The sequence below is a fragment of the Lissotriton vulgaris genome, chromosome 2_1, assembly GCF_964263255.1.
Source record: "Lissotriton vulgaris chromosome 2_1, aLisVul1.2, whole genome shotgun sequence".
Classification (NCBI taxonomy): Eukaryota; Metazoa; Chordata; class Amphibia; order Caudata; family Salamandridae; genus Lissotriton; species Lissotriton vulgaris.
The window spans coordinates 1,177,563,040-1,177,576,688 of NC_141687.1; the positions used below are offsets into that span (position 1 = coordinate 1,177,563,040).

A 13,649-nucleotide genomic window follows, 5' to 3' on the forward strand; every position below is an offset into this window, starting at 1 on the left:
CCTGAAATTTCCTCACAAAGGATACTTGCAAAAACGCAACCATGGATAAGAGACTGCTTGTCTGCAGAGGCCTCCCCTGAATTAATTATCAACTCCTTTCATAACATTCAAGGAGCAATAAGGGACGAGCTATTTAAGCACACTGCAAACAAACCAAAACCTCCAACGAAGAGATGGTTTGATTCTGACTGCAGAAAGGCGCTCACGTCCCTTAAAGAAGCCCTCCGACAGAAACCCAGAGACGCCCAAGAAATTTCATACCGAAGGAAAGAGTATAACAATGCCCGGAAAACACGAAGGCGCCAGATAAAGCATGATCTATGGTGTCAACTACATGAGAGTGCACTAAAAAAAGACAGCACCACATTCTGGCAGACCATCAGATCACCCCTTCTAGATAACACCGCAGATCCACATCAGCTAGATGTGGCAATAACTGAGAACGACTGGGTTCATCATTTTACGAAAATCTTTGGCTCACTAACCGACCTCCCTCAAACCGAAGATCAAGCACAAGCAGAGAACAATTTCCACCCCATTAATCTACGCTTTACTGTAAGTGAGGTTAGAAAGGCTCTTAAAGCGTCAAAAACTGGCAAGGCTCCCGGGCCAGACGGGGTACCCATGGACTTGTTTTTATACAACAGCGAGCACTGGTCACTAATAATTACTCGGGTAATGACAGCAGTTACCGAAATTGGACTTCTTCCATCGTGGTCTACCTCCACCCTCCTACCAATATTTAAGAAAGGAGATCGTAATGATCCCGCGTGCTACCGGCCGATCTCCCTTCTGGATTCCACGGGCAAGATTGCAGGTCGACTACTCCTGGACCGACTACAATCTTGGGCCCAGGAGAACAGTATCATCACAGACCTGCAATATGGCTTCCAGAAGGGGCTTGGGACGGTGGATCAGGCCTTAAACCTGACCCTCCTGGCCGGAAAATACGCCCGTGCGAAAGGAGGAAAAATCTATCTGGTTTACGTAGACCTGAGCGCGGCTTTCGACTGCGTTCAGCATGCCAAGCTGTGGGAGACCATGACAAACCTTGGAGTGGATCCATCCATATTAGCTTTCCTTAGGGAACTCTACACCAACGCGGAAGGCCGAGTTCGTTACGGCATTGCAGGCGAACTATCACGCCCCTTTAAAATAACACGAGGAGTAAGACAAGGGTGCGTACTGGCTCCCTTCCTGTTCAACTTATACACTAATGGAATTGAACAAGCAATGCTGGAAGGGAGCCAGGACCTACCGCAGATAGCACGCCGCCCAATACCCATTCTCCTGTATGCCGACGACTCGGTCATCCTGGCCCGGACAGCTAATCAACTCCAGCGGCAGCTGAACAAATACGTGGCATTTATGGATTCCCTGGGACTAAAAGTAAACATTAAAAAGACATTTACAATGACCATCGGACCAAAACATGGATCCTCCAAAGCCATGTATATCAACAAAAACAGGCTGGAAAAAACAACGGTATACCCCTACCTGGGTATACTTGTGGATGATACAATGACTTGGCGAAAGGCAATCGAAACTAGAAATCTCAATTTCCGCCGAGCAGTGTCGGCATTAAGTGCCTTCTCCAGAAAACTTGGCAAACCAGCTCCATCGGAATTGCTAACAATATACTACGCAAAATGCCACAGCGTGGCCACCTATGGAGCAGGCATTTGGGGCTACGGAAACATAGACCAACTCCAGGTAACGGAGAACGCTTTTATTAAATACGTTCTAGCCCTTCCCCAAAGCTCCCCGATCTTTGCAGCACATCGGGAGCTAGGGATGGAATATGTGACAGACACCATACGATGCCAGCCTCTTATGCTCTGGCACCGTATATGGTGCAATCCTGAAAGTCACATAACGCGTTCCCTCATCACAGAATGCCTTGGCCTAGCCCACTGGAGGAAAATACCCTGGCTTAACTACATCCACAAACTTCTCCAAGACCTTGATCGGGAGCAATACTTTTCTGATCCACCATCAATAGAGGACATCTCAAAGAAAAAGCTGAAAGAACTCTGCATGGGCCACCTAAGAGAACTCCGCCACCAGGCTGAGATAGTCAAAACACAAAATGAAAAAATTTGCTCACTACAATCAGAGAAGTTATTGCAGCCCTATTTGTTGTTCTTTCTCTCGAACTATGAAAAATTTCTACTAACAAGACTACGGTTCGACCTCTTTTTCCGAATGGTCTCATTTCCAGAACCGAACAACTGGTCCCGGAACCTGATTTGTTGTCCCTGTGACGGGGCTTCCAGTCAATCAACTGTCCATGTTGTACTGTTCTGCAAGTACTATAGAGCAGCTAGGAAAAAGTGGATCCTTCCCCCTCTTCGTCTAAGTGGACTTAGATGTACATATCCTGCTCTTGCTTACCTTCAGTCACCGAAAAATCCGCATGAAGCCAAAATGATAGTGACTTTCTTAAAACTAGTAACAAAAACTCGTCGTGAAATTGTTTTTTAACCTATAAACATGTATTTTAACGCATTAACTCTTGAAGTTTTATAAAACTGTACTTTTTATGATTATGCAATTTTATAATCGAATAAAAGTTTATGAAACCTAGAAACCTACTCTACATCACATAAATAAAATCAAGCGCTTGCCTGTTTACTAGAGTGGGATGATAGACACACGTCACCAAGGAACTCATCAGACGTGCAGGGCAAAACTGCCAGGAACAACATGAAGCATTACAACTGAAGAAGTCTGTAGCAGGAAACATTTTACTGTGTCAAACACTCACGCTAAAATGTTGTTATACAAACAAAATGCCGGGGACCACATAACCGTTCGAAACCAATCATAAACATCAAACGTAGACCCGGCTCACTTAAAACCGGTAAAGTAAAGTGTAATGATAATAATTTTTGGGCGAGTGGAAAGCGGGAGGGGGCGGGGCTGAATCCTTTTTACAGGGCTTTGTGTATATTCTAAATGTCACAAAGAAAAACACTAAAACAAAACAAGAAACCGTGTGCGGGGGGATACATCTATTGTCACCAGTGTGGCTCTCTTCAAGAAGATTATGGGGTCAATAGATGACAAAAAATCCAACACGTAGAGTTTCCCTGTGCTGATCCATGCAGTGGCGTAGCAAGTGGGGGAGGGGGTGGTGGTCCGCACGAGTTTGGGGGGGGTCTATCATCACTACCCACTACCCCTACCTTTGTTCTTCATCACGGCCGCAGGGCATCATAGGAAAAGGCAAGGAACGCCACGGGCGGCAATGTGCCTAACTAGCCCACTACTGGATGAGTACACAGAGTACAGTAGCAGTAGTACAGAGTAGCACCAGAGAGCTCTATGCGAGCAGGCAGATGAGGTAACCGACACTTGTTATCGAAGGGTGTAGTAGTACGCCCATAGCACTGTTTCATGCATCTGAGGACGTATGAACTTGGAGCCGTGCTGGGCGCAGGTCAATGCTTTAAATGTGCCACAATACAGCACCCAGAAAAACATAAACCACAATTTACAACACAGTTAGCATCTCTGAAATTAAAGTGACTGAAAGTATTTTTGGTAAGCGTGTAGATTTTCTTATACGTTGTTACCCAGAGCCTCACACCAGCTTCTGCATTTCTTAGCTTGGGGTGAGCCCGGTTTAAGCTACTTTCGTCACCTTCCAACTATAACATCGGTAAACCCGTCCGTACTACAATAGAGGCTCAAATTCTCTAGTCTAAAACTGCCTTGAACAGTGTGTGCACATAAGAGAACCTCAAAATAAATGTAATTTGGCTAGGTTCCTCGACAGGTATACTTGAGACCAGGTGGCGATTTAGAGGACACCCGCTGGAATTATGAGGCTGGGAAGACCAAATTATGTGGCAGGGATTACTGAATTATGTAGAAGAAGAGACAAAATATGTCACACAATTCAGCATATTTGGCGATTGTGTGACCTCATAATGTTGTCAATTTTACACGTTAACACTATCTGGAGAAATGTTTTAGTCCATTAGCACCAGCCCGACACCCAAACACTGCATCTTCAACAGAAAGATTACCAATCAACCTTTGAGAAGGGCCTTCCACTATCCCACAGCACGTGTTGCTGCGTTTTTATTAACTTTTGATCTGTTTGAGCTAGAAACATTGTTAAAATCTGCAGATGACGCAGCAAATGATGGATTATGTGGCAAATGCTGAAAATCCATAATTATGAGGAAGCATCGAGGCAGAAAAATTACATGATTCCAGTAGCCCATCAAGACTGATGGCCATCTGAGGTGAAATTAAACCTTATTAAACTCTTATTTTATTTGCCTATATAGGGTTACATATAGTCTATATTTCAGCTGTTAAATCCAGAAGTTGGCATTACACCACACCAAAGGGCAGGCAAAATCACGCCATGTGGCCAGTCACCTGAGCATGAGGACGTGGCCCTGCAAATATGATGAAAGCAACACAAGGAAACTGGCAGTTCTTTTGAAATTTAGTTTTTAAGCACGTTCAATTATGTGCACAACCTTGGAGTGGTCTTCTGGTAAGAAAAGCTGAAGTGGCAAATCTGGCGGAACCTGCTACTCTGCAAGCCTTGATAAGACATAGTCGCACAGGGATGCAAACGCCTACAAATAACGGTTCTGTCAGAAGGATACTGTTTAATCATATTTTTTAAACTACTACCATCATGTGCAAAAACCAATAGGTCTGTACTTAGCAATTGTGAGGACGTTTTTGTTTACTTCATTTGCAAACCTGCAATATGGAAAAACAGTGTTAAAAAAATATACAACATAAAGTAGTAGGCCAGAGCCCAACACAACAGCACATACACTGAAGTGTACTCCTTCTCATGCGCACATGTGATCAAACAAAATGCTCTCACTCACAGCGCGGACAGCCGGTGAATGAAGTGGGTTGACCAACTACCATGTAACCTGAAGTCACGGGGCCGTAGATGAGCTGTGCAACGAATGGGAGATATGCAACTCTACTTAGCAGAACCCTTGCTCAACTATTAAAGGACAAAAATCAAGGAGCAGCTCCAGTGGAATTGCTAATGGTATATAAAGCAAGTACAGCAAAAATGAACAGCTTTTCCATCCATAGAACGAAGTGGGCATCTCCCAGTTTGAACACTGAAAGTGTTCAGAACTGAAGCGCTTTGCAATTTCTAGCTCTACAGATGGGGAAGGAGGGCAAAGTGAGGTTTTGCGAGCTGTGGGGATGCCACAACTCCTAATCAGCAAAATACATTTTTGTAGGCACATAAGCTGGCACTGGAGATTACAGAACAGTGAGGGAGGTTTAAAAAGGGAGCAAAGGAAGGTCGAACTATTGGTACTCACAGCTCAGACCTTTTGTCCCTTCTCTCGGTTTGAGAAGGAAAGGGCTTTTACAGGTTATTTTGTAAGAAAATAATTGCTAGGCTCTCGTCAGGAGGAAGCTTGCACAAGGCCATTTATCCTGTTAGCACCACCTAAAAAAAAATCGAAAGTGGTGCGAAAATGTGGTGCAATGGCCAGAGCTGCCGACATGGCTCCTTGGGAATAAGGCTCGACGTCAGCTCAACATTAGCAGCTGAAATCAGCGGTTAATTTGCTTGTATGAGATGAGCTCTTTGACTCAACCCATAATCGAAATGTCTGCCTGTTGCCTGTTCCACTCATCTGCAGCAAGCCAGCGTTGTTTAGGGCCCAAAGCAGAGGAGTCTCGTATGCAACTACGAGACTAGGCGCCTTTAATTAAGACAGTGCCCGCCTTGCGGGTGTCCGTGCAGTGGGGGGGAGGGGGGGGGGGGGGGGGGGGGGGGGGGGGGGGGGGGGGGTTTGAGAGGGGAGGAGGTACGAAGCAGTTTAAAAGATATACCACAATGCTCTGAGAAAAAAACACCAAGCCACATGAAGGGCGTAGATGGGGGAGGAAGGGGAAACAAAGGAGGAAGCGTGAGCTGGGGATATCAGACAGGCCTCACTGAATGTCTATGTGCGCCGGACGAAAAGCAAGTGATACCAGATAGGTCCACGTATAATGTTATCACAGAGTGCGTAAATCAAAGAATGCCTATGCGCACAAGAGAAGAGCGGATGATACCAGACATGCCAGAGTGTTCGCCGGGCCGAAAAGAAATAATAACAAGCTTCTGTGTGACGAGACGGCTGTTCCTGTGAGTGCTAAATGAGAAGTGCTTTTGTGTAAGTGGTGAAAATTTACGGACAACGGATTGCGGGCTGGGGGAGAAGAAGTGCAACAAGCGGTTTGAGGCAGCTAGTAAAACAAACTCTCGCCATTGCGTGGCGGGGGGGGGGGGGGGCGGGGGAGCGGCGTTCCTTTGAAGTCGGAAGGGTGGGAGGGAACGAGCATATGGGATGTGAGCGATAGAATTGTATTGTGGCAAAAGAATGCAGATGTAAGTAAAATTGCTTACGTGTTGCTTCGCTAGGTAACACATAACATGGGTAATTAGAATGGCGGGAGGTAAACAGAAGGGCTTATTTACTATATCTAATTTCTGTTGTGTTTGTTTTCATATTAGTTCCCATTACAGCCTGATCGGCCTAGTCTAAAAAGTGGCTGTTGCTAAAAATGCGATAGTGGAATTGAAATTAAAGATGGCACCCACGTCTGCGTAAAGAGAGAATGCTCAGTCACAAGTGTATGGCCTATGCCCGGAGCAAGAGATGTCAAGGCCAGGCTGGCCTGCAAACGGGAGTTGTGCCAAAGTTGTCTGCATTAAAAAGTCTGGGAAAGAATGAATATTGAAACCTGAATGCGAGGGACCGGTGCAAAGTGCTAAACAAGTACAAATGTGAACATTTGATGAAGTCATGAGAAACCATGGTATGAATTTGCACTTTTACGAACTGGTTTGAGCAAGGAGGACTTGAGGTGATCAGCGCCACCCCTCCAATGGACCAATGAGAGATGAGTGTAGCCCCTAAAAGTTTCAATTTTGGGTTTAGATAGTTAGTGAAAGGGTATAAAATAGCTCGTGTAAATGATCTTGGTGTGGCCGTTATTTTCGCACCACGACATGCTGTCAGTTGGGATGATTTTTTTTTATGGTGCAAGAGACTTTGACATTTTTGGACTGTGAACTTTGATCGGGAAAAGAAACCAGATCTGTCGCGGAGATTCTATGTCGGGAGGGAGACTTTGAGGAGGTTAGAAAGACAGTCAGCTTGGGAACCTATTCTGCGGTTCTATCATCGCCCTATGGCTAAGGGGTAATGAGTATTTTTCATTTTCTTTGCTTAAAATGTATTCAATAGTTTTAGAATGTACTTGATTAATAAATCTTTCGCACTATAACACTCTCTCTTAATGAATCTAGATAAAATTCTATAAAATATAAACTCTAGTCTGTGTTTATTAAAGTAAAGTCATGATGATTAGATGTTAAAAATTATAAGAATATTGTGATTGAGCTGGACTTAATCGCCATCAACTGATTCCTACTAGTTGGACCATCGACCAAATAGCAGAGTACCTTGATGTTGTTTTTATGACTGTTCGGCATTTAAAAATTCTAATGCATATAATGTATAAAGTTACTGTATAGGTTAATAAGGTACCCCGCATGTCTTGCAGCTCATCTACCTGTCACTGATTCAGGGGCAGTGTGATTTGAGTGTGTGTGTGTGTGACTCGCGGTGCTAAGGGCCCCACCGATGAGTAAAATAAAGAGATTGCTCCTGGATTGGTGATATAGATAGAGGGCTTTGTGTTAGACCCGCTGCATCAACTTACATCCGCACACCCACAGACAAGAGAGAAACACGAGCTCAACATTAGCTGGGACAGAGTCCTGGCAGTGGTGAGACTGGAGCTACTGCCCTGCTTGGGAAATGCTCTCTTCCCTGCTCCCAAGCTTCTGCTAAACTTCTAGAAAGAGTTGTGTCACTAGCATACAGTGGCTCACCCACCTGCAATCCTATCTGACACTCTACCTGGTACCGCACACACTTATCTCAAAACTCCTAGTAAGTAACACACAACTGTATCAAATAGCGGTCTACCATTGGTGAAAGATTTTAAAGTTTGATTGTTACCTCAAAAGACAGCTCATCCGCGGCTTGAGCATTGTACCGCTTGATCACATGCGCAGCAGCAATGGCAGGGACATTGATGGAGGATTCCTCGTGGACCAGCAGGTGGTTACCCTTGTTATCAATCTGCAAGAGAAAACACATAACTGTGCGGATTCTGGAGGAACTGCATCTCAATGAGCTCTCACTAACACTAGCAGGTGGGATCATGAGATGGCATACCATGATGTCACCGACAACCACTGGCGGCGGGCGGACCCACGACCTCAGAGAACAAGACACTTTCAAATCACAATAAACCACTTCTAGAAATCGCGCATCTGGAAAATGCATAGAAAGGTGGACTACTGTTGCAATATCTAAAAAAAAGTATGATAACCTCATCTGAACAAGAAGCACATAGGCTGGAAAAATTAATACATCACCCGGTGTGTTCGAGTTCGCCCCTGGATGGTAAACCTCACTAACTGAGCTACAGAGGGTTTTAAATCTAAAAAAATTACACTCATACAACAGTCTTCTGCATAAGACACAACACTGAATTAGAATAACCGAAACCAGAGTTGGATACGTAGTTTGGACAGTACTATGCAGCACATGCAGATGTTATTTAACATTACAGTTTTCATGCATCAACACATTAGACTGCACAACACAAAACTACTCTTTGAAGATTAGGAAGATAGAGTGATTTGCTCAGATTCACACACAGAAAACAAAAGCCTGCTTTGAACAGAGGCCACCAAAATAGTGAGTAGACCTATGTCCGGGGTAGAGAGGGTGAAAGTCTGAGAAATTTCTCAACATGAGAAGTAAAATCTGTGATATTGCAATGCTACAAATTTCCAAATATGTAGGTTGTTCAATAAATATAGGGGAAGTGCATGTCACTAAATATTGTTCCATTTGATAAATGGGCAGAAGGCAGGTCGATAGCCCATGTTCCAATAAATTAAGAAACAGAATGGGCAACAAATCTGCTTCCACGAGGGATATTGCTGGCTGTCTTTAACTGAGTTCTGAGTTATACCCCTGCTTTTATGTTCTTTATTTAACATCTATTGACACATTCACTAAACCCCAACGCATCCTGCCAGACTAATGCGCCGCTGCAGATCTTGACAGGTACAAGAATTCAGAGGCTGGGTGGTCGCACAGATCACGGTGTTTACAATAAGGAGCATCACATTTAAAAATAATATTTTTATAAGAAAGAGTGGATGAAAAACGCACCAACTTTTAACTTAAAACTAAAAATGTTACGGATATTCACACTATTTCAACCTAGATAAAGCACAACTGCCTCAGCTTTGCCTTCTGTTAATAAAATAGTCTGAGCCCAGCAATGCCTGTATCGGAGTGCCTCTGGGCCCGCTTAGAACAAGTCGGTCACATGCAGGGGTAAGCTATAGTGACAGCCAACATGCAGGTGTGAGCTATAGTGACAGCCAACATGCAGGGGTGAGCTATAGTGACAGCCAACATGCAGGGGTGAGCTATAGTGACAGCCAACCTACAGGGGTAAACTATAGTGACAGGCAACCTGCAGGGGTAAGCTATAGTGACAGGCAACCTGCAGGGATGACCTATAGTGACAGGCAACCTGCAGGGATGACCTATAGTGACAGGCAACCTGCAGGGGTAAGCTATAGTGACAGGCAACCTGCAGGGGTAAGCTATAGTGACAGCCAACATGCAGGAGGGGTTGGCTATAGTGACAGCAAACATGCAGGAGGGGTTGGCTATAGTGACAGACAACATTCAGTGGTGAGCTATAGTGACAGCCAACATGCAGGTGTGAGCTATAGTGACAGCCAACCTGCAGGGGTGAGCAATAGTGACAGACAACCTGAAGGGGTAAGCTATAGTGACAGCCAAAATGCAGAGGTAAGCTATAGTGACAGACAACATTCAGTGGTGAGCTATAGTGACAGCTAACATGCAGGTGTGAGCTATAGGGACAGCCAACATGCAGGGGTGAGCTATAGTGACAGCCAACCTACAGGGGTAAACTATAATGACAGGCAACCTGCAGGGGTAAGCTATAGTGACAGGCAACCTGCAGGGGTGAGCTATAGTGACAGGCAACCTGCAGGGGTGAGCAATAGTGACAGGCAACCTGCAGGGGTAAGCTATAGTGATAGCCAACATGCAGGAGGGGTGAGCTATAGTGACAGACAACATGCAGGGGTGAGCTATAGTGACAGCCAACCTGCAGGGGTGAGCTATAGTGACAGGCAACCTGCAGGGGTAAGCTATAGTGATAGCCAACATGCAGGAGGGATGAGCTATAGTGACAGACAACATGCAGGGGTGAGCTATAGTGACAGCCAACCTGCAGGGGTGAGCTATAGTGACAGCCAACATGCAGGGGTGAGCAATAGTGATAGACAACATTCAGTGGTGAGCTATAGTGACAGCCAACATGCAGGGGTAAGCTATAGTGACAGCCAACATGCAGGGGTGAGCTATAGTGACAGCCAACATGCAGGGGTGAGCTATAGTGACAGCCAACATGCAGGGGTGAGCTATAGTGACAGCCAACATGCAGGGGTGAGCTATAGTGACAGCCAACATGCAGGTGTGAGCTATAGTGACAGCCAACATGCAGGTGTGAGCTATAGTGACAGCCAACATGCAGGGGTGAGCTATAGTGACAGCCAACATGCAGGGGTGAGCTATAGTGACAGCCAACCTGCAGGGGTGAGCTATAGTGACAGGCAACCTGCAGGGGTGAGCTATAGTGACATGCAACCTGCAGGGGTGAGCTATGGTGACAGGCAACCTGCAGGGGTGAGCTATGGTGACAGGCAACCTGCAGGGGTGAGCTATAGTGACAGGCAACCTGCAGGGGTGAGCTATGGTGACAGGCAACCTGCAGGGGTGAGCTATGGTGACAGGCAACCTGCAGGGGTGAGCTATAGTGACAGGCAACCTGCAGGGGTAAGCTATAGTGACAGCCAACATGCAGGTGTGAGCTATAGTGACAGCCAACATGCAGGGGTGAGCTATAGTGACAGCCAACATGCAGGGGTGAGCAATAGTGACAGACAACATGCATGGGTGAGCTATAGTGACAGACAACATGCAGGTGTGAGCTATAGTGACAGCCAACATGCAGGGGTGAGCTATAGTGACAGCCAACATGCAGAGGTGAGCTATAGTGACAGGCAACCTGCAGGGGTGAGCTATAGTGACAGGCAACCTGCAGGGGTATGCTAAAGTAACAGACAAAACAGATGCGCACAGGATGCCCCTACGGCTTGTCAGGATAACAGTCCTCATGCGGTGCACTATGTGGGAGCAGATGAAATTTCCAAGGGTGCAATACAACTTACCTCCATCCATGTTAGGGCAGGCCCACAGTTGATTTTGTTGCCTGCAATGGCGGAAAGCCGGGACAGGTAAGCCATCAGCATCTGGGTGAACACCTTAAAGAAACAGAAAATACACTAATCACAAACCACATAACTAGTCTTTTGCCAATGAGTGATGGTAGTAAAACAAACAAATTACTTGAGGCCATCAAAACAGAAGACCGCTTAAAATGGTCCCACTAATGCACAGAGCTGAATAATGTAATGTTTTTGTGTAAAGAAATCGTTGGAGAGGCAACTATAGAATATTTTATGTTAAACTGGGACTCTATAATGTGAGATTGAGGCAAACCCTGTGACATGTAAGAGTATATTGGTGAAATGAAAGATTACTGAACTCTGATTCTCCAGCAAGACCATGATTTTAAGATTCATATGCCTCTAGAAATAGTTCATACCAATAGGGAGAATCATTTTAAAAAACGTACTTTAATTGTTTGTATGTTTATATTATGCAGTTATTCTGAAAACTTGGCAGGAGTCCCACACTCCCCACCTCGGTTTCAAATCTTTGCTTTAAAACAAGGGAGGCAAAAGCTACATTTCCCCACATGATTATTAAAGGTGACCACTAAGGTGTCGGTTCTTCTCAAAGTCTAAAGACTGCGGGGCCTCTCTTTGCTTTCATCCTTTGTACTTCATCAGTTGCAAGGGTGCCAAACCGCATTTACAGAAAAGAGCACATCCACCATTTTCTGCGAGAACACCTTGGCATCAGCATCATAATCCCAAAGTAGTCCACAGGTCCATCTGGTGGCCAGGGACACCCGTTTGTTACACATGTGCAACTGATGAACATGCACCCTGTGCCTCAGTTTTCCCTTTCCCTACTGCTTAGCACCCTTGAATAGTGGTGCTTAAAAATAATCAGTATGTATTCAAGTGTTTGTATATTCCATTCAAATGCCATGGTTTTCTGAGAATTGACACTGTAATTATGGTCATGCAGTTAAAGATGCATTCTAAACAGTGTCGGAATTTACAACAAGTGTTAAATTGCCTAATGTTTACCCAGTGGCAGATTCCTTTGCCTATTGGGCGGATAAACATTAGCTACAGTGTGCAGTACTGAGTACTAGTGATTAATTGCGAGCCTCCATTTTATTTAGGCAATGTGCCAGCCATTTAGCAAGTTAGTTCAGGATGAGAAGAATCGATCTCAAATTCTTCTGGAAAGACCATTTGAATGCAAGCTACTGACAGGAGCCCTTGTGAGGAGAGGCTGAGTCGCTTTCTGTGCAAGGATTCAATAATGTCTTCCTTTTTTTAATGAAATCTTTTTATGTTTTTAATAAGGAAAATAATAGAGGAGAGAGATGCCACTCCTGGCTTGCTCCTGATTGGATATTTTTGAGAGGCGATTAACCATTGTTTACTTGGATCCTAGCTGTTGGCTGCCAATAACCACTCAACCCCCCATTTCAGGAACATGGGACAAGATCCAATACTTGAAACGTTTTGCTCAGAAATTGCCAGTCAGATCAGGAGTGCAGATTTGTTATCTTTATGGGGTGTGTTGTTGATAATATGGAATTGTTTTGTGGTCTCGCTACAGTTCCTCCTGATGATAAAACCTGATTGGCCCAGATTAAGCTTGGTTGTGAATACATTTTTTACATCCACATTCAGAAGTGAAATAGGATGGTACGAGTCAGTCAGTCAGTCAGAATATCTTTATTCGACTTATTAAAGTCATACAAAGAAAGAAAACATTAAAACAGCACGTTAAAAGTATACATTATACATTACGGTCATGACAGTTAAATACACATTTAAAAATACTATTTACACTTAATTAAAAAGGTATATATATATAAAACAGTGCCTGAACTGTGATTTCATGCATTTAATAAACTTTTAGGGTGAAGATTGACCAGCAGCTTTCGCCCTAGCTGCCGCGACTAAAAAATTTGCAAGACCAAATGCAATACATGGATTAGCCATTAACTGTAGATGGAGCAGTGCGGGTCTCACCTGTGTGAACCCAGCATTTTTGAGCAATGGAAGTAAATGCTTTTTTCTCTGCTCGTGGAATAAGCTACAGAACATGATGAAGTGCATGGTATCCTGCACAGAAAAATGGTCGCAGCAGCAAGGGGCGGCTAGTTCTGGCTTCTGCCATCCCTTAAAGGAACCTAGGTGAAAATGAATGAGATTAAACCTTAGTTTAGTTAATAAAAACCTATGATAGGGGATAGTTACAAAGCGTAGGTATGGGGCCATTTGGAAATCGCTCAGCAATAGGAAA

The 13,649-nt window shown here is 44.6% G+C and overlaps 1 protein-coding gene across 3 annotated transcripts in view; it reads right to left on the reverse strand.

Annotated features, from left to right (window-relative positions):
• Window positions 1-13,649, reverse strand: part of ARHGAP32 (Rho GTPase activating protein 32) — a 1,359,293-nt gene that overhangs the window by 632,938 nt on the left and 712,706 nt on the right. For all 3 annotated transcript variants that reach the window (XM_086956893.1, XM_086956892.1, XM_086956894.1), the window contains 2 exons: window positions 11,363-11,455; window positions 8,028-8,150 (listed from right to left, as the gene is read on the reverse strand). In XM_086956893.1, coding sequence (XP_086813019.1) covers window positions 8,028-8,150; window positions 11,363-11,455 — 216 coding nt within the window. The remainder of the gene's footprint in view (window positions 1-8,027; window positions 8,151-11,362; window positions 11,456-13,649) is intronic.